Consider the following 20,445-nt stretch of genomic DNA (forward strand, 5'->3'; position numbering starts at 1 on the left):
AGAAATGTCAGGAAGCCCCAGCATTGTTGTGTGATTTGATGTCTCAGATACAGTTCACATTATGGAGGCAGGGAAGGAGCCTTGAGTTAAAGGAGGCTAAATTCCATCACAGTAAAAAAGTAGAAGACAAGATAGAACAAAATCAATATAATAAATTTGGACATAATACTTACTGGATACATTTCTCACAAAGCATCTGATCTATTTACATAGTAGGTATGAATATATAAGTTACAACTATCTTCTGAAATATAAGGCAGTAAAAGATATGTGCATCTGATCTATTGGTACATTATACATGTGTGTCTTGTCATATCTGAAATTAAAGATGTCACATGTCCATGAATTTATAGGGCCTGTAGGCTGTAGGAAGGGAAAATCTTCTATGACAAGTTTCTTTGAAGTAAATCTGGCTCACTAGCTCTGATACGCAACGACAGGATTATTCAAAAGCTCTTGTGATCAGGGCTGTATTTGTATGTATGTATATAAGGCACACATGGGCCAGGGCTTAAGGCAGCGTGGTAAGGGGAGAAGCATCAAGCCTACAAACTACGATCATTTTTAAAAATGTTGTTCTCTCCTGCTTCCATTTGGACACTAGGAAAACATGAATCCATCTATTATTTTATCATGATTGGTGGTCTATACAGTTGAAAGGTAATACTACATATATTGCAGACATCATGCCGAGTACAGTAACACATTCTAGCATTCGTTTTTACTAAGATAATCACATAACACATGGGGTGAAGCTTGCTCAAAAAGGTCATTATTCAAATGTGCCTAGGGAAGCATGATGTGAAAAGGGAGTGTTGGTGGAACACAGTTCTAAGAAGCAGTGTTCTAACGTACAGGGCTTTCCTATGGGTCCTTATAATGGTGCAAAGATGATGCAAAGAAGGAGAGTGCTATAAGTTTACTGTAAGTCCGGTATGTTTATTAGTCTTGGTAAATAAAAAATTAGAAGGTACAGTCAACACATTTGAGGGGCTTACAACTCCCCTTTCATCCGGGCTTGTGTACTAGAGAAAATACTAAATCATAAAATGAGTCTAGGATTAGCATACGTGGTAGGGCAGGAATCGGTTCAGCTGAACTGACCACTGTACTGCCTTGTATGCTAATCCTAGACTCTTTTTCATTTTTCTTTGTTTTTATTGAAGAAAAGATCAAGCATATGAAGCGCACTACTCCCGTAGGAGCTGCTAATAGTTTGTTCCTTTCTCCCAGTTCGTTCCATTACCCCCCCCCCCCCACACTTCCCTGCATTGATGACACAGCAAACAGTCTTGAACAAAATGAACGATAACTTTATTCTTTCCCATAGCACGTTGCAGAAAGAATGTGAAACAAAGTCTTTTAGAAATATAGGCTGCCTTAATCACTTGGTTCTTGTAATGGACTGCACATCTTCTCCCTCCTGTTTACCACTACTTCCCAACCGTACAGAATCTTCAACTTAAGTCCCAAGAACAATACTCTGAATAGAGTTCCTGGATAGACTGATTGAAATTCCCCCTGGGTGATCTTTAGCACCCTCAGCCATTGAAGACACTGTTTCTCTGGGTATGCACTCATGTGTACATTTGAGCGACCATCCATGTTTGCCAAAAGAAGGTCCTCTCCCAATTGTTTTCCTCTGTTGGGGATAGCAGCCTCTCCTCTTTAGATGTGCAGGTTACCACAGTCATTTTCTTCCATCTTTCCTCCTTTAAGGCTAGTTGCTCTCACCCTAAAGGGAGAGTTCTTTGACTGTATCAGCAGCTACATTCTGTACTCCTTTGCTGTCCTCTTCCCATCAGCAAGCATGACAGGAAGCATGTGACCCACAGTTATATAGGCCTGTTAGCCCCTGCCCATACAAATTAATGATAGGCTGAGGATGAACTATACCACTAACTACATCCTGTGTTAAAACAACCTGTCCTCCAGCACCTCTCACTGGTCAGACTAGGCGTCACTTTAGCAGAATGCAGGTGGTCACACCTCCCCATCCTACACTATCACTCCTCCCCAATAAATCAAACCCAGTCAGGCTAATACCAAACAGGGTATTGCCTGCAATTTCACCTAAGTCTAAACCTCTCTAATATTTTAGCACACACCTAAGTAGGTTGGCGCTACATGCACCCCCTCCTAAAACCACAACTGTCCCCAGTTGTAGAAAGGATTCCATATCTGGAGAACAATTTCCCTACCTGACACAAGGCATCTTATATGTCCAGGTGAGAGTTGTAGTGCACGTGTTGCAAAACGTTACAAAAGAAAACACATTTCCTTATTTACGGTCCAAAATGATCTAAACTAACATTCCCTACCACTAGGTATCGTACAAACAAAAATCAAGCCACCACTCTCAAAAGAGCAATGCTTTGATTTATCCATCTTCTTCTGTGTTCTTCCACCGATCATCTCCATGATACCTGTGAAGAAACAAAAGCATCCTATCCTTTATGCTAACTAGACAAGTATGTTTTTGGCATGGGTGAACCTACTAGGACAACTGTCCCTCAAAAGAAGTCTGGCGACTCCTGCAGGACAGCCCCTGAGTAACCACGCCAGGTCAAGGGTATTCTAGCCCATGAGCCACATACTTTCTAAGTGACTCCAACTGTAGTTCATAACTTTAACTGTAGAAATTAACAAAGGGGATAACAGAGACAACAGAGGGATCGTGTCCATGCTGGCCAAGCAGGCTCTGGTACTGTTGCTCTGTAAAGGAAGTCCATGGGATAGCCCACCCTAACCCGTCTGCTCACTTGCAGTTCAAGAATTATTAAGCATAACTGTGACAAACGTGGAAGTTCTCTAGGTTTTCCTCTCCCAGGTAGCACACATGAGTCTGGGGCCCCAATAGCCCTCTGCTGAAATGAAGGTAATGAACTTAGCAATGCGCCCGTGGATGTCTTGACTTCTGGAGCCTTAATAGCCTTTTGTTGAAATAAAGGTAATGGATTTAGCAATGCGCCCGTGAACGTCTTGATTCGGGGTGTTGGGGGTGCTGAGAAGGTGGCAATGCTTTCCGGAGCCCCGGAGATAGCACTTTGAGATGTGGAGCTCTCCACATACCACTCCCCATCACTGGAACCACCTTCTTCTGGAGAGGACCAGACAAATAAATGTTCAAGTGATCCATACCTCTCAAGCACTTCTGGGGAACCCCAATCTATGGCCCGGCCCTTGCTTCCCCTGCCCAGCTCACCTGAGATATCACCATCTCCTCCAATGGTTCTCTCTGGACAGGTTCAACAAGGGGCTTACTTGTAATGGTTGGCATTTCAAGGGAACATCTTGGGGCTTGCTCAATTACTCTAGCAACCCCTGAAGTCCCGACCAGACCACAGGCCTCCCCTTTTTATCCTACCTGGACCTCCAGCGCTTCCGATATGATGGACTCTGGATGGAGTTTCTCCGCTGCACTTCCGAGGGTATCTCGGCCTTCTCCGGCCCTCTGGAGGTTTGAGGCTTGCGGTGTGCAGAGTCCGGTGGTGCTGTCCACATAGTAGTAGCTCACCTCCTGCTGATCAGATCCCAGCCGCGTTAGCTGTATGCTGCAGTGGCCACAGCGGGCCCAAGTGGTGACTCCCATGGTGGGTTTCTGGCAACCGGGACAAATCAAGCATAGTCTCTCCACTCCATTCACTACTCCTAGCGCCAGTCCACCGGTGACTTCCAGGCAGATGCCGGTGTCAACGAGAATCCGTTCCTGCAGTTCAGTGTTTTGTTGCATGGCCAGCGGGCATGTAAAGCTCTGTGCCATCTTTCACTGCTGAGCGCACAATGTGTGTGACGCTGGAGAACTTTCCTCTGGGGCGTAACTCCACCCCCTCCTCTTGCTGATCCAGCACACGAGGAACTGTAACTCTTAATTTCCATTGAGCAAACCAGCGACCCTTGGCGGCAGGCATAAGAGAACTGCAGCTTTTACAACAAACTGAATTTTACAGAGAAAATGCTTCCTTGCGATGTCCATACTGTAGGAGAAATAGTCCCTGTATTGTCTCTGGCACCACATCACCCCCTGTGTCCATGTTTCCAAGGGCAACAGCAACAACTCCTCCACATTTTCTTCTGTAATGCAGGCGAAATTTTTGAATAAAGATGGCAATGCCGGTTACTGTGTGCAGGGTTGCTAGGGGTAACGGACTGGCTGAAAAAGTTAAAATCTCGGTGGGACCTCCATGAAGCGCACTACTCCCGTAGGAGCTGCTAATAGCTTGTTCCTTTCTCCCAGTTGGTTCCATTACCCCCCCACTTCCCTGCATTGATGACACAGCAAACAGTCTTGAACAAAAGGAACAATAACTTTTTTCTTTCCCATAGCACGTTGCAGAAAGAATGTGAAACAAAGTCTTTTAGAAATATGAGCTGCCTTAATCACTTGGTTCCTGTAATGGACTGCACATCTTCTCCCTCCTGTTTACCACTACTTCCCAACCATAGAGAATCTTCAACTTAAGTCCCAAGAACAATACTCTGAATAGAGTTCCTGGATAGACTGATTGGAATTCCCCCCAGGTGATCTTTAGCACCCTCAGCCACTGAAGAAACTGTTTCTCTGGGTATGCACTCATGTGTACATTTGAGCGACCATCCATCTTTGCCAAAAGAAGGTCCTCTCCCAATTCTTTTCCTCTGTCGGGTGTAGCAGCCTCTCCTCTTTAGATATGCAGGTTTCCATAGTAGTTTTCTTCCATCTTTCCTCCTTTAGGGCTAGTTGCTCTCACCCTAAAGGGAGAGTTCTTTAACTGTATCAGCAGCTACATTCTGTACTCCTTTGCTGTCTTCTTCCCATCAGCAAGCATGAAGGAAGCATGTGACCCACATTTATATAGGCCTGTTAGCCCCTGTTAGCCCCTGCCCATACAAATTAATGTTAGGCTGAGGATGACCTATACCACTAACTACATCCTGTGTTAAAACAACCTGTCCTCCAGCACCTCTCACTGGTCAGACTAGGCGTCACTTTAGCAGAATGCAGGTGGTCACACCTCCCCATCCTACACTATCACTCCTCCCCAATAAATCAAACCCAGTCAGGCTAATACCAAACAGGGTATTGCCTGCAATTTCACCTAAGTCTAAACCTCTCTAATATTTTAGCACACACCTAAGTAGGTGGGCGCTACACATAGAACACATATAATGTATAACAATGTTCATGCAGAAATGTCATCAGAATATCTTGACCCTTATAAAGATGGAGGGTGAATAATACAAAAAAATAAAGGACTTTCTACAGGAAAAATGCGAGAGATCCTTTGAGTATCCAGCAGTGGATGGTTTAACAGTGAAACCATAGGGCAAATTGTGTGCATTCAATATAAAAGATATAAGTTAGAGCGATATTCAAAATTATGTTATACAGTGGCTCACAAGAAGACGATCTCAATGAGGCTTATAAAGGTGCAATAAAGATAGCTGGTACACTAGAAATACTACAACTACCCTTTTGTTGCTGCCTGTAAAGGAAGAGGGGCCACCAATATATCAGAGAAGGTAGTCAGAGGGTGAGACCATAAAACAAAAGAAACAGGGGGTTGGAAGAAAAAAGGAAGAAGAGCCAATAAAACAGGAGGAAAAATAAAGGTGGGAAAAAAGTTTGTGAGGAGAAGTGGGGGGTTGCCCCAGAGGCATACTTTAACCAAAACAGACTTGACGACATTCAGATAACAGTTCCAAAAAGCATGTATTTAGCTGCAAGGATGGAAACTGATTGAGCCTAGGCTGCCAGGTACACATAAATTTGCCATGTGTGTTGTTGAGGATCGCCGTGAGTTTCTCATTGACAAGGGGCACCCTTGTTGGGTACCTCAGGAAATAGGAAAGATAGAGGATTCATAACTGAAATATTTGATGTAATGATGGAGGCCTGTAGCAGGTTGTTGTTGAGGTTTTCACCGTTCTTAAGGCTATTGAACATTGTTGTAAGGTGTGCAAGGTGTGCTCCGGGACACCAAACAATTACTATCCAAGCTTCAAAACATGACCTGGAAGGATGATTTCAGATGGATTACATGTGATGTCAGTAGCCTTTATTCATCTATTCCGCATGACTTGGGTTTGAAAGCAGTTTCCTTTTTTCTTATTAAGTCAGGGCGTTTTTCCCTAGTCATGCAGGAGTTTATTATCATATCATTACAGTATCTACTTACACATAACTTTTTTATGTTCGACGAGGACTATTACCTTCAAAAATGCGGGAGCTAAGTTTTCTCCGTCCCTAGCCAATTTATATATGGGATGGTGGGAGAGGCACCGCATTTTTGGGGCTGATAGTCCCCGTCGTAGGGACACGGTTTACTACTGTCGATATATTGACTATTTATTGTTTATAGTCTCAGATCCAGATGTGAATTTGAACCAATGGCTGGACTACATGAATGACAATGAGTTAAATCTGAGTTTCACAGGGAAACTAGAAACTAAGTCAATAGAGTTTCTAGACATCCTACTAACTGGTGAAGATAACCGTATCGTTTCAAACCTATATAGGAAACCTAGTGCAGGTAACACCCTTTTAAGGGCGGACTCTAGTCACCCAAAACACACCATAAACAGCATACCGGTAGGACAGTTTTTGAGACTCAAAAGAATATGTAGTAAACAGGAAGATTTTGACCAGGAGTCGGCAGCTATGTCTGCCAGGTTTCAGGAAAGAGGCTATTCTAAGCCCATTATAGAAAGAGGTTTGTCTATAGCTCAAAAGACACCCTGCACCAAACTACTCACTGATAAATCCCCTGTAATGCGAAAATCTGGAAATACTGTGTCCATCCCCACCTTTTCCACGCCCTTTAGCCTGGAGTTTCACAAAATTAAGAAAATTGTCAATAAACATCTTTCCATTTTAACCCACGACCCTATTTACGCAAAGATTTTGGATAAAGGGGTTTGTACAGTCTCAAAAAGAGCTCCATCTTTAGCCAGTATACTATCACCCAGCCTTTTCACCAGTAGAATCAACAACAGAAATTGGTTATCTTTTCAGGGCACCTTTAAGTGTGGTAGTAGAGCCTGTGCATATTGTCCATTCATCAAAGAAGGTGATGTGGTTTTGTCCATGTCTACAGGTAAATCCTATAAGATTCAAGACTTTATTAATTGCAATACGAGATACGTGGTATATGTTATCACATGCACCACCTGTTCAGTTCAGTATGTAGGCAGAACAATACGGAGATTAAAAGACCGCCTCTATGATCACCTTTATGATATACAAAAAGGTCATGAAACTAATGTCGCCAAACACTGAAACTTAGTCCATCACAAAGATACCTCCAGATACATTGGTGTCTTTTCCACATATATTTAATAGACTAAAATATAGTCATTTGGTGCCATAATTATTCCTTCATTATAGATATGCTTTTGTTGGTTATTTATAACCGTGTTCTATGGTCACGAATATCTCTGGTTAGTTTGGGTTTCTCTGCAGCAATAAAAGTAAGACTTCCAGCTCGTACGTTATTTTAGACATCGTCTGTGCACACTCCCGGTAGTATTATGGGGTGTTTTTTGACACAGAGATAGACACATTGTCTAATTGTGCAGTGTATTTTGATAATACGGGTCATATCACTGGGCGGCACAGTGGTGTAGTGGTAGCACTCTCACCTAGCAGTAAGAAGGGTCATTGGTTCGAATCCCAACCACGACACTACCTGCTTGGAGTTTGCATGTTCTCCCTGTGCCTGTGTGGGTTTCCTCCAGGTACTCCGGTTTCCTCCCACACTCCAAAGACATGCTGGTAGGTTAATTAGATCCTGTCTAAATTGTCCCTAGTATGTATGAATGTGAGTTAGGGACCTTAGATTGTAAGCTCCTTGAGGGTAGGGACTGATGTGAATGTACAATGTATATGTAAAGCGCTGTGTAAATTGACGGCGCTATATAAGTACCTGAAATAAAAATAAATTTAAAAATATTATAAAGGAGTCTATATTTGTTATCATCAACATTGCAACATATTAAGTCTATTGTTGTTCTTTTCCTCTTTATTTTCTACATCGGCAGTACTAGTGATAAGTTTCAGTCAGATTTTCAATCCACTTTTTTGTCTTTCTGGTTTTTCTGTTATTCCCAACGTAGTATATTTATTTGGATGCAGTTTAGATTCAATATTTGGCTTTGATATCTTGCTTATGGTTCTATAGGGTGTCATTTTGTCATTTTTCATATTGATTAAATCTTGGGGCTGTTAGACCGGCTTTGTGTGCATCAATTTAGTACATTATCTATGGACTCTAGTACTTCTATTTTTTCTATTTTTTCTTCTTTTTTCCTTTGTTGTTTACTTTTGATAAATAAGATAGAAGTTATTTATATATAAACCCTTATGATTAAATTTATTTGGTTTGTTTTTCTTTTCTACAGTTCGCTTTTTCTACAGTCCTCTATATCTGATGATGTACATTGATAATCAGAATTACAAATGGAAGTGGTCTCGGTCTACACATATTTATATATTTCATACATTTTATGTTCATATATATGTATGTGCTTTGGATGTATTTTTTGTTCTATTTGCATAGATATTAGCTGTACTAATTTAATTAAGTGGACGTTCCCTTGCAAATTTGTTTTTCTTTTGATTGTCCTTTTGATGCATTTCCCATCATAGATCCACCATACATTAATATTATAAACACTATTTCTGGCAGGTCATGTGTGCTTTTCAGTCATTTAATTAAATGTAATTTTAAATTTATGTTTATACATAGATTTGTAACAACTGCACATACAGGTAAATGTGCTTTATATGATCTTTTATGTTTTTTCACATTTTTTGTGACTATTGATTTGTCTTCAATTTTTTGAAAACTAGCCAAAGGATCTTATGATGGTGAATTCAATTTTAATCATACAACATGTGTGGTCATTTGAAACTTAATTGTTGTTTAATGAGTATGGGTGTTAACTTCCTGTTTTCCCCTCCTTTTCTTTTCCTTTATATGCACCTTTTGTTTGTTTGATCAAACTTAGCTATGAGTAAACATCTCTGAATGTGAAACGCGTTAGATTTTTATACCCGATTTGTCCACCTTTTGGTTTGTTTTGCCTTTTTGGATTTTAACCATTTTTCAAATAAAGATGTTTTTGCAAGGAGTGCGGCAGTCCAGGATTTTCTCTTTTACTTCTCAAGGTGTGCAACAATATCAGAGTTTTTTTTATAACGGGGGCTGTAAACCCATCTGGCCTGGACATTTGAGCGTTTTCAATTCCTTAATGACATGGCGCACCTCCCTTTCTATTATGTCAGCTCCCAGGGTTTTGAGTTGAGTTGTTTTGAAAGATGAAAGAGAAGATTTGTTAAGGAATGATTCAAGATCTATTGAAGGATGCTCCCACAGGGAAGAATAACGTTTACTCCAGTGATGTTGGAATTCATTGAGCACTTTAGCCATATTAGATGTGTGTGCCTGTAATGATCTGTGATGTTCTGAGGGATTTGGTGGGTCACCTGGGGGGGAAATGATTCAGTTTGTTGGCTATTTTTATTGGCAATTTTGTTGCTGTTGGCATAAAATATTTGCTTTGTCAACCACAAATGGCATTCCACCTTCTCTGTCAGACAAAGGTCGAGATCCATACAAAGGTGTTCAACCTTTGCCATATTTTTTTTGCAAGGATGTTGTTTGAGAGTAGTAGCGGCAATGTTTAGTTCAGTCTCTAAGCATGTGGAGCTGTCATTCTTTTTTATGTTGGGTGGCATGTTGGATGATATGACCACTAAATTACTGCTTTATATGCCTTCCATAAGGTAAATGTAGATTGTACTGAGTTGATAATAAGCTTAACTAATTGCCCTTTTTTGTAAAAGTGATTCTAGTGGTTAATTAGCCCCTGGATCACTTTTACAGGCAGCGAGAGGGGGCTACCCACCAGGGATTGCAGCTGGTGGTTCCGCTGGCTGATCATAGAAATAACGGAGGACCAGAAGGTCACCTATCATCTCTATGGTCTAAGAAACTGGAAGCAAAAAGTATTTTGTCACTTCTGGTTTTGTGTTTACTGGCTGGGTGCCGACCAGTAATGCAGTCGATCAGACCCCAGATCTATCCATAAAAAGTACCTGTCACTACCTAGTGCTGTCTTGAGGGATGTTGTTAGGAAGGACTTTGACATTTGGGACAAAAGTCTGCAGGGATTTCTAGCCCAATGGTTTGTAGGCAACTCTGGAGCTCTGAGAATGATGCCACTTCATAGTGGGCTTCATGATAGCCAAACAGCAATCTGAAGGGGGAATCCCCACTGGTATCTGATTTCATTAGATTGTAGTAGGGATGAGCCGAACACCCCCTGGTTCGGTTTGCAGCAGAACATGCGAACAGGCAAAAAATGTGAATAGGCGAACACCATTAAAGTCTATGGGACACGAACATGAATAATCAAAAGTGCTAATTGTAAAGGCTTATATGCAAGTTATTGTCATAAAAAGTGTTTGAGGACCTGGGTCCTGCCCCAGGGGATATGTATCAATGCAAAAAAAAGTTTTAAAAACTGCCGTTTTTTCGGTCACCCAGTTACATCACCGGGTGGCCCTACCCCCCTCTGATGCTATGGGGAAGCCATAGGGATGTCCCCGTGCATCAGAGGGGGGCGGGGTCACCCGGCAATGTCACCGTGTGGCCCCACCCTCAGTTATAAAAGAACTGTCACCTGAGAGGACGGTCATTACGGCGGGTGCGTCCCATGGAGGCGGATCAGTGGCGGCGTGCGGGTTTTTTTTTTTTTTTCCGGTCCATCAGTGGAGCAAGAGAAGAAGAAGAGGACTTTGTGGGACATTTTTATTCTTTAATAAAGGACTTGTCCCAAGCCATGTCTTGTAATTTTTACCATTTTCACACTTATTTTGTGAAATGGTAGGGGTACATTTGTACCCCGTTACCATTTCACACAGTGGGGGAGGCTGGGATCTGGGGGTCCCCTTGTTATAGGGGGCTTCCAGATTCCGATAAGCCCCCTGCCCGCAGACCCCCACAGCCACCAGGCAAGGTGGGTTACCCCAAAGCACTCTCCCCATGTTGAGGGCATGTGGCCTGGTACGGTTCAGGAGGGGGGGGCGCTCTCTCGCCCCCCCTCTTTTCCTGCGGCCTGCCAGGTTGCGTGCTGAGATAAGGGTCTGGTATGGATTTTTGGGGGACCCCATGCCATTTTCTTTAAATTTTGGCACGGGGTTCCCCTTAATATCCATACCAGACCTGAAGGGCCTGGTATGGAATTTGGGGGGACCCCCACACAATTTTTTTTTTTAATTTTTGTTCGGGGTTCCCCTTAATATTCATAAAGGGCCTGGTAATGGACTGTAGGGGAATCCCATGCCGTTTTTTTCAATGACTTTTATGTGTATTGCCGGGACCGACAATTCATTATAGCCGCGAGTACTTTTAAATGACTTTTTTTCCTTTAGAAATGTAATTTTGTGCAGGGACTGTTGTAAACACAGGAAACATGTGCCACTTTACAGGCATACTATAGACACCCCCCAGGTACGAAATTTAAAGGAATATTTCACTTTTATTGTTTCACTTAAGCATTTAAGCATTATTAAAATCACTGTTCCCGAAAAAACAGCCGTTTTTAAAACTTTTTTTGCATTGATACATGTCCCTTGGGGCAGGACCCAGGTCCCTAAACACTTTTTTATGACAATACCATGAATATAAGCCTTTAAAAATAGCACTTTTGATTTCTCCCATAGACTTTTAAAAGGCGAATTTGCCGCGAACACCCCAAATTGTTCGCTACTCGGCGAACAGGCGAACACCTGATGTTCGAATCCCTAGATTGTAGGATTTGAGGAAGAAGTTGTAAAAGCCCTGCTCTTCAAAATAGTGGATTGTGCTAAATCAGCACAGATTTGGTAGGGATGTCCCTGAAAAGAAAGATTTTGTGTGTCCCTGGCTTCACCACTTCTTTGATGCGGTAGTAATGGAATTTTAGGATTAGATCCCTAGACAGGCCATCTGATTATCTGTGGGTCAATGCATGGTGGGCACAGTCTGTCTCCAATCATTCAGTGGGAATATTAAGAACAAACTCTTCCAAAAGAGCTAGAGCAGAGACTTGGAGGTCAGTTATGCTTTTTGGAATTCTAATTTTACTACACTAGGTTCTGCTTTCTTCGTCTTCCAGCTGAGAGCAGAGCATAGTCTTTTTACTGTCCAGTATTTCAGCTATTACTGCCAGTACACAATCCCTGATGAAGGAGGAGTCATAAGCCCCCAAAACATGTTGACTGTACTTTTGAATTTTTTATTAAGTATAAAAAAAACCTATGCGTAACTTGTGGTGCTTTCCTCATTTGCATCTTTTTAGGTCAGCATGATATCTGAATACAGACATCTGATTTATTGATACAAACAAAAAAATGTCCTTGAAGTAACTGCAGTAAACATATATTTACTGGTCAAACAGAACCTAATAACCAAATAGTAATAATTTATAGCTCTAAAAACAACACACTCCATGGAGTGTTTTGAACAAATTCCCATATCTTAAATATATATTTGAGCAACTATTGTATGAAAATATTTATAAGAAAGGTTGCAATTTGTCACAAATGACTTCTAAGTAAACATAGCCAAGCTTTCCAGGAAAATAAACATTTCTTACTCCCTGCTACACAATTTTTCCAGTCTACTATTAGCTTAAAGCTACCCCCTTCCCCAAAAGCCAAATAGATGCTTTGGACTGAAACACTCATAAATTTAGCTTCTCTTGGTAAGAGTATACAAAAAGCATAGCATTCCTTTATTCTGATCCTTTCAACATTAATATTTATATTTAACTCCCATTTTTTTATATTTTCCATTTCTACGACTTTATCAGGCAAGGTAATTTCCTTAACAGCCAAATACATAATATCAGTTGTATACAGGAAACTTTTAAATGCAATTTTTTTTGCTTTCTGACGCTGCCTTGTGTACATTAGGGGAGCGTTCCTTGAAACATTGATAGATAGGAGTAATATTATGAGATGAGAGCAGAGTTGTCTTGACATGTATGCCCTGCAGAGAGACATTAATTTGTTTTAGTAATGTAAGCAAAGGCATACTGATTGTGAGTCAGCACCTACAACTAGACACCAAAATGACAACAGTTTGATGATTACTAGGTTTCCTTTTTAAAGAAATGTGTTTCTTTTAAGCAAGACAAATTCTAAAATATTGATAAATGGAAGAATTTTTTTTTCCTTTCTTCCAGGCTTCAATTTGATCAAGAGGTTTTCTCTCCAGAAAATGAGTTCTGTAAAGAAGATTCGGAACCCTAGAGGACCTCTCATCATGCGATTAGGAGGGGCAAGGCTCGTGGAGCAGACAGTGTGAGTGCCACATAATAATCATTACTTGATTCTACTGTAAAACACAGCAGCAGGTATCCAAGGAAGTCCCAGGGTAGATTTATTAGTCGTGTTTAATGATCAATTAAACTTTGTCCACCTACAAGGTTTGAAAGAGTTTTAATCATGCCCCACCTCTTACTCTCCCGAGTGATATGGCAGTCTGGTATGATTGATATTCTGTAGGTGCATACCCTGCAGGCAGCAATTTCGGCATCTCGTAAAATCCTTGCTAATCCTGAAATGTGATCCTTGAGAGAAGTATCAGACTAGGCACCTCTCCAACACATTACACAATAGAGAACTGCATGCATTTTCATTTTTTTTTTAATCTTGGAATACTTCCCAGATGATCCTGGACTGGATGCATAAAAAAATCAAAAAAGTCTACATTGAGAAAAAAATACTTTTTTTCACTGGAGGGGGCGTATTGATTTAAGTAATGTCGCCATGGAAATAAATTAAAAAATGGGCAATCTGTATTATTATAAGACATTATAATATGCCATATTGACAGGACTGTTTCCTGAATGTGAACAATGTCTTTCAGTCTACTCTCTTGACATCTATATAATTGTTGGCACAATGTAAGCAGCAACTATAAAATGCTGAAATATACATCTAATGCGTATGTTGAAGCTCTGAGATGAGTTAGGGTAGAGAATGCATAACAGTTCGATAGTGTCTGCTTTTAATAGCCTTCTTAGAACAAGAGGTGCGAAGGGCTAAGTGTGCCCTGCAAGCATCCATATATTTCTGAGGTTAATTCAGGACACACCAAGGCGCTACGGTATTGAGCCATAAAAGTGACTTTCTTGCTTGTATTTACTCTGCAAATCCACAATGGCCTTAGGTCTTGTTCAAAAAGACTTTGTTATTATAATAATCAAGGTACTGTCACACACGATCAACCCTTTCATGGCCAAGAGTGACGGTATTAAATTAGAGAATTCCCCACAGGCTGGAGGCCTAGTTAGTGCCAAGTTCTCTTTTGGCATCATAATGAGATTGCAAGTATAATTAGTTATTCTCTGAGCTGTAATTAAACCACCAACCTTGACTACCCGTTCCAATAAAATGACAGCGTTGTGCAAACTGTCTGCACTTTTCTTGTTTTATATCTCACTTTTTATTTTTTTAAGAAGAAGTTTGATCTGTTAATGGATATTCAGTGGAGACCTGCAACAATAAATCTCAGAAGAACACACACTTCTGAACATGTGGATTAAAGCTGCTTCTACAAGAGATATGTTAATAGTTGCCATTTACCTTTTACCTCTCTCACTGCTTTTTGTGTCTGGAAGTATTGGAAAGACTTACGCAATCTGACACTCACATAATTTTTTATGCTTTCATTTATTTGATGTAAAGTATGTGCTGGGTTGCCATAAGTCTAAATGATTAGGACAAAATGATTAGGACAAAATTTAGAAGCAGTCTTAATAGGTATACTTAACCCCGTCTCACCCAGCCCTGGCATCCCTTTAATAGGGTGTGTACTCCTGGAGGGGGAAAGGAAGGACCAGTGACCATGTGACCACGGTGATTGGCTGTCACAGTGGTTACATGATCAGGAGCCAGTCCTGCTGGCTACCGATCATTAGTGGGGATCGAAAGCTGTGCTGGGATTGTGCAGCGAGTGCGCTATCAGCACAGAATCAGCCACTCAGTAATACATATGGGCGGGATGTGGATCTTAAAGCCCACCCTTTTGCTGCCACACAAATGTGTTACGCAGGCAGCAACAAGTTAAAAGTAAATTTACAGCAAAACATTTTTTTTTAGCTGTATGTATGTCAAGGAGAAAACTGTTTTTCCAGTTTTGGATAGAATGAGTGAGGCTTATCCCCCGTACACATGATCGGATTTTCCGACAACAAATGTTGGATGTAAGCTTGTTGGCGGAAAGTCCGACCGTGTGTATGCTCCATCGAACATTTGTCGGAATTTCCACCAACAAACGTTGGCTAGCAGGTTCTCAAATTTTTAAACAAATTTTTGTTGTCGGACTTTCCGATCGTGTGTACACAAGTCCTCCGCACAAAAGTCTACGCATGCTCGGAATCAAGTACGAGCCGGAAGCGTTCGGTCTTGTAAAACTAGCGTTCGTAATGGAGATATCACATGACTATTGAACTTCCTTTTTATCAGCTCCCTGTATGTCTTGTACGTCACTACATTCGTAATTTTTGGCCAAAATTTGTGTGACCGTGTGTATGCAAGACAAGTTGAAGTCAACAACCTTCAAACATAATTCCACGGTTTTGTTGTTTGAAAGTCCAATCGTGTGTACAAGGCATAAAAATACCTGTCAGATTTTTACTGCCACCCATTTCTGTTGGAAACATTTACCATCACTTCCTATCCTGTTGACAACAGATTCACTGGACAGGAAGTGGGGGAAACTTTTCAACAGGGACACAGGCAGCAGTAAATCTCAAAAACTATCAAAGGAGCTTGAGACCAAAACCGGACAAAAGAGTCCAACATTTTTTTGAATTGTTTAAATTGTTAAAAAGTTTTATAAAAAGAGCCAACGCGTTTCAGGGGGAAACAACGTCCCTCCCTCTTCATCAGGATAAAACTTAGGTGGACCTCCATTACTGCTCAGCAACTGCTGTCAAGTTGTTACTCCATGTGGAAAGTTCAATAGTGGTTCTAATATAAATCTGTCAAATCACTGAATCCACCCAAGTTTTAATCAGTGTTAAGCTCTAATGAAGAGGGAGTGTTGTTGCCCCTGAAATGTGTTGGATATTTTCTGTATATCTATTGTTTAAGCTACTGTCTGGTGACCATTAAAGGAAGCTTTGGTATGTGGGAGCCACCTCGCCAAAACTATGGAGTTTGTTTGAAGTTGTTCTTCATTTGACTTTACAAGCAAGTTTAAACGTTCCCAGTTGTTGTTGTTTTGTTCTGGAGCAATAAAAATCTGACAGGGGTTCTAGCCTTCCCCTACTCTACTAAATAAAAACATTTTTACTTCTGTCTGTACTGCTGTTAGAGAGTTCCTCCTTCCTATTATACAGTTCCATTTTGTGTCCCAAAACTGGAGGAGCCTTTTAATATTTTGTTAAAACCGGTGGCGTGGGATGGCCGTGTGTGGTCTTTCTGTGCCCAAGATGTGGCTTACTGGAGAGGCATGCCCCCTTGTAGGCAAGGAGAGGACATTTGGCACATTTTCTTTCAAAATGGCTGGTTGAACCATACAAGTATAATAATAGTGGTACATCTTTATCCCTGAGGAAGAATAAGAAAAATATTTGAAACGCGCTGGGCTATCCAGTAAAAGGACGTTGATGAGCACAAAAATAGTGGTTATATGTTCTAAGTCTGAACTGGTAGGTCTACTACTTATGTGTGAATATATATACTGTCCAGACAGTTACAGCTTGAAATTTGTGATGCTGTTTTTTTTAAATTTTTATATTTGGATACATTTTTATATATGGTATTTAATAAAGTAAAAAAAGTTTTTATATAATTTTGTTGACTTCAAAGTCCCAATAAGAGGATTGTTTGTATGGATTGTCATATCATACAGGGATGGTGGCAAATTTTGTCCACGGTAGAAACTCACTCTTTATTTAATACTTCCTGAAGGGAAGTTCTAACAGAGCTCCAGGTGGTAGGAAAAATTTGACAGAGGTTCTAACCCTTCACCACTCTATCCAAAAAAAATAAAAATATGTCTGGATAGGAGCAGGGAAGGGTTAAAACCATTTATTTTATATATTGCTGTTAGTGTACCCATAGGGGATATTTACTCTTCACTTCTATTTTCACTTCACATATCACGCGACTTGGAGACAACAAATATCAGAGCAAGGTTGTAACCTAAAAAATGCTTTCCTCCCGCTGAAGAGATTCTGCTCACTTCCTGTGCTGGTGGTGAGCATGCAAAAAGTGAGGAGCCGTTTTCCCAATGGAGCTCCCATGCACACTGTTGCCATATCATGCTTTACTGCAGCACACAGGAACAGGGTAAATGAATTAATGCAGTCTGGTGCCAATTATTCTGATTGACATCCAAATGCATCTTGTTTGTCTGTTGCCATGCAGTGAACTGCCAAAAAATTATGCATGAACAATTTTGTGGCAGCACACTATAAACACATTTCATATCAGGGTGTCTTGTTTGTGCTGTGCTGCAACACACCTCCATTGGTCAGGTGGGTTGGGGTGCCATCCATAAAGAATGGCATTGCATTGCACCAATATGTATATTATGCGCTGCAGTAAAACATGTAGTAGTCCACATGATACAGCAACAGAACGTGCACTTGCTGGTGTAAACAAGCCCTAAGAAATTGACTGTTATGCTGTGTACACTCGACGGACTTTCGACAGACTTTTTGACGGACTTTCGACGGACTTTTCGACGGACTTTCGACTGACTTTTCAACGGACATCTGTCGAATTGGACTTGTCCACACAATCATACCAAAGTCCAACGGATTCGACCATGATGATGTAGGACCTGACTAGAATAAGGAAGTTCATAGCCAGTAGCCAATAGCTGCCCTAGCGTCGGTTTTCGTCCGTCGGACTAACATACAGACGAATGGATTTTTCGACCAAATTCGAGTCCGTCGGAAAGATTTGAAACATGTTCTAAATCTAAAGTCCGTCACATTTTTGACAAAAAAAGGTCCGCTGCTGGTCCGATGAAGCCCCACACATGGTCAAATTGTCCGACGGATTTGTTCCATTGGACAAGTTTGGTAGAAAAGTCAGGCCGTGTGTACACGGCATTAGCTTTTCCAGAGTTTACTCAGTAGTAGAAAGTTTTGCTTGGAGTAAAACTTTAAACTGGGGAAACTTTAACTGTCATAATTTATTCACATAAATCTATATATCATGACACTGTATTTTGTTTTTTCTTTTTAAAATCCTTTAAGTACCTTATTCCTGGAGCGATGTTGTGTGGTTTACATGATCTTTCTCTGTTTTTTGGCATCTGCAGGGAAAGATCCTAGGGCAGTGATGGCGAACCTTGGCACCTCAGATGTTTTGGAACTACATTTCCCATGATGCTCTACTACACTGCAGAGTGCATGCGATCATGGGAAATGTAGTTCCAAAACAGCTGGGGTGCCAAGGTTCACCATCACTGTCCTAGGGAGGGGCTTCTATTACTGCAGTATGAGTCTGTGTCTGCACAGCCCTAATTGGTGCTGTGCCAGTCACATGACTAAAAAAACAATTACAGAAGAGCAATTCAAATTAAATTATAAATATCAAAAAACTGTTTTATAGCTCCCAATAAATCTTTGTTGAACATCAAATATGTATTTTTTGTGCATTATTATGGTGTAGGTGGAGTCAAAGATGATTGAAGCTAGCTTTCACTTTGTTCAGACAACATCTGCTTCTAAGGCTCTTTTACTGTACATATATTAACAATTACATGTGATATATTTAATACTGATGTATATTAAAACTAACCTTTTTGTGAGTTTCTTAAGGAATGTAATCAATCAGTATACTATATCCCGCCCCCATAGTGTTTGGCAATAGGAGGACATGGAGGAGGAGGGAGGAGGGGGGGGGAGTGTCATTTATCACTGTGTATATGCTCACATGTGTGACTCTGTAGTCATGTGGGCTACACAGATATGAAAAAAGAGAAAATGAAGAGCTTAGAACTGAGCTGGCTCAGTAGAGGACACCAGCTGGTCTGCACAATCTCAACCTGCAATGGAGACACAGAGAAGTTGGGAGGGACAGCAGAAGGCAGGATCAACCAGGTATATTTCACTCTAGACAAAATAAATGCTTTAGTGGCTTTGTGAGTATGACCACTTTGTTATACTGAATAGTGTGCAATGAGAGTTTTTCATAGTCAAGGTTTAGTGACACTTTAAGGTATATCTACACAAAAACACGGAACACTATGTGAGGGTGTAAACATGAGGCTGCACACTGTTCTGCACAGGGCTAAAATCATCTTTATTTTCCAGGACAAGGAGCTCAGACATTCCACCCGAAACAGATACTCAAACTTTAAATCTTTAGGTATAGGTAGGGATGAGCTTCGTGTTCGAGTCGAACCCATGTTCAGCTCGAACATCGTCTGTTCGACCATTCGCCGATTGCGAACGATATGGGCCGTTCGCGCCAAATTCGTGTGGCGCGTCACAGCCCATAATTCACTGCGGCATCGCAGTGCATTGCTAGCTGATGATTGGCCAAGCATGCACTATGACCTTGGCCAATCACAGGGCCGTCTGAACAGAGAGCCGTAATTGGCCAAAGCCAAGGAGGCTTTGGCCAATTATGGCTCAGGGGATTTAGTACACGCCCCACACTATATAAGGCCACCTGCACGGCGGCCCTGTGTAGTGTGTTCCGGCGTTCATAGAGAGAGAGACAGACTGTGTCATTTGATTTAAATTAGATCGATTAGGCAGGACAGTCAGTCAGTTAGCTGCACTTACAGTGTATTGTGTATATATATGCATCCCAGGTGTTGTATATATATATATATATATATACAACACCTGGGATGCATATATATATACACATTCAGTTTAGCTAGATCCATTCCTGTTATCTTGCTACTGACTGGCAGGTTTGTGTTGTTACAGTATTTACAGCTACCTGAAGAAAATTGCTGGTGTTCTTTTGATCCTATTAGTACCACAGTCAGGCAGCTAGACTATTTACAGTTAGTGTAGTGCGTCCTCCTCACAGTGTTCAGCTAAAGCTACAAGTTGGTTTAGTGTGACCTCTGCACAGTGTTCAGCTAAAGCTACAAGTTAGTGTAGTGCGTCCTCCTCACAGTGTTCAGCTAAAGCTACAAGTTAGTGTAGTGCGTCCTCCTCACAGTGTTCAGCTAAAACTACAAGTTAGTGTAGTGCGACCTCTGCACAGTGTTCAGCTAAAGCTACAAGTTAGTGTAGTGCGTCCTCCTCACAGTGTTCAGCTAAAACTACAAGTTAGTGTAGTGCGACCTCTGCACAGTGTTCAGCTAAAGCTACAAGTTAGTGTAGTGCGTCCTCCTCACAGTATTCAGCTAAAGCTACAAGTTAGTGTAGTGCGTCCTCCTCACAGTGTTCAGCTAAAACTACAAGTTAGTGTAGTGCGACCTCTGC

The 20,445-nt window shown here is 41.1% G+C and overlaps 1 protein-coding gene across 6 annotated transcripts in view; it reads left to right on the forward strand.

The window, feature by feature from the left end:
- The window catches only part of COL16A1 (collagen type XVI alpha 1 chain), a 283,723-nt gene that overhangs the window by 60,577 nt on the left and 202,701 nt on the right, over positions 1-20,445 (forward strand). For all 6 annotated transcript variants that reach the window (XM_073615404.1, XM_073615405.1, XM_073615408.1 and 3 more), the window contains exon 4: positions 13,213-13,330. In XM_073615404.1, coding sequence (XP_073471505.1) covers positions 13,213-13,330 — 118 coding nt within the window. The remainder of the gene's footprint in view (positions 1-13,212; positions 13,331-20,445) is intronic.

Source organism: Aquarana catesbeiana, linkage group LG02 (genome assembly GCF_042186555.1).
Source record: "Aquarana catesbeiana isolate 2022-GZ linkage group LG02, ASM4218655v1, whole genome shotgun sequence".
Taxonomy (NCBI): domain Eukaryota; kingdom Metazoa; phylum Chordata; class Amphibia; order Anura; family Ranidae; genus Aquarana; species Aquarana catesbeiana.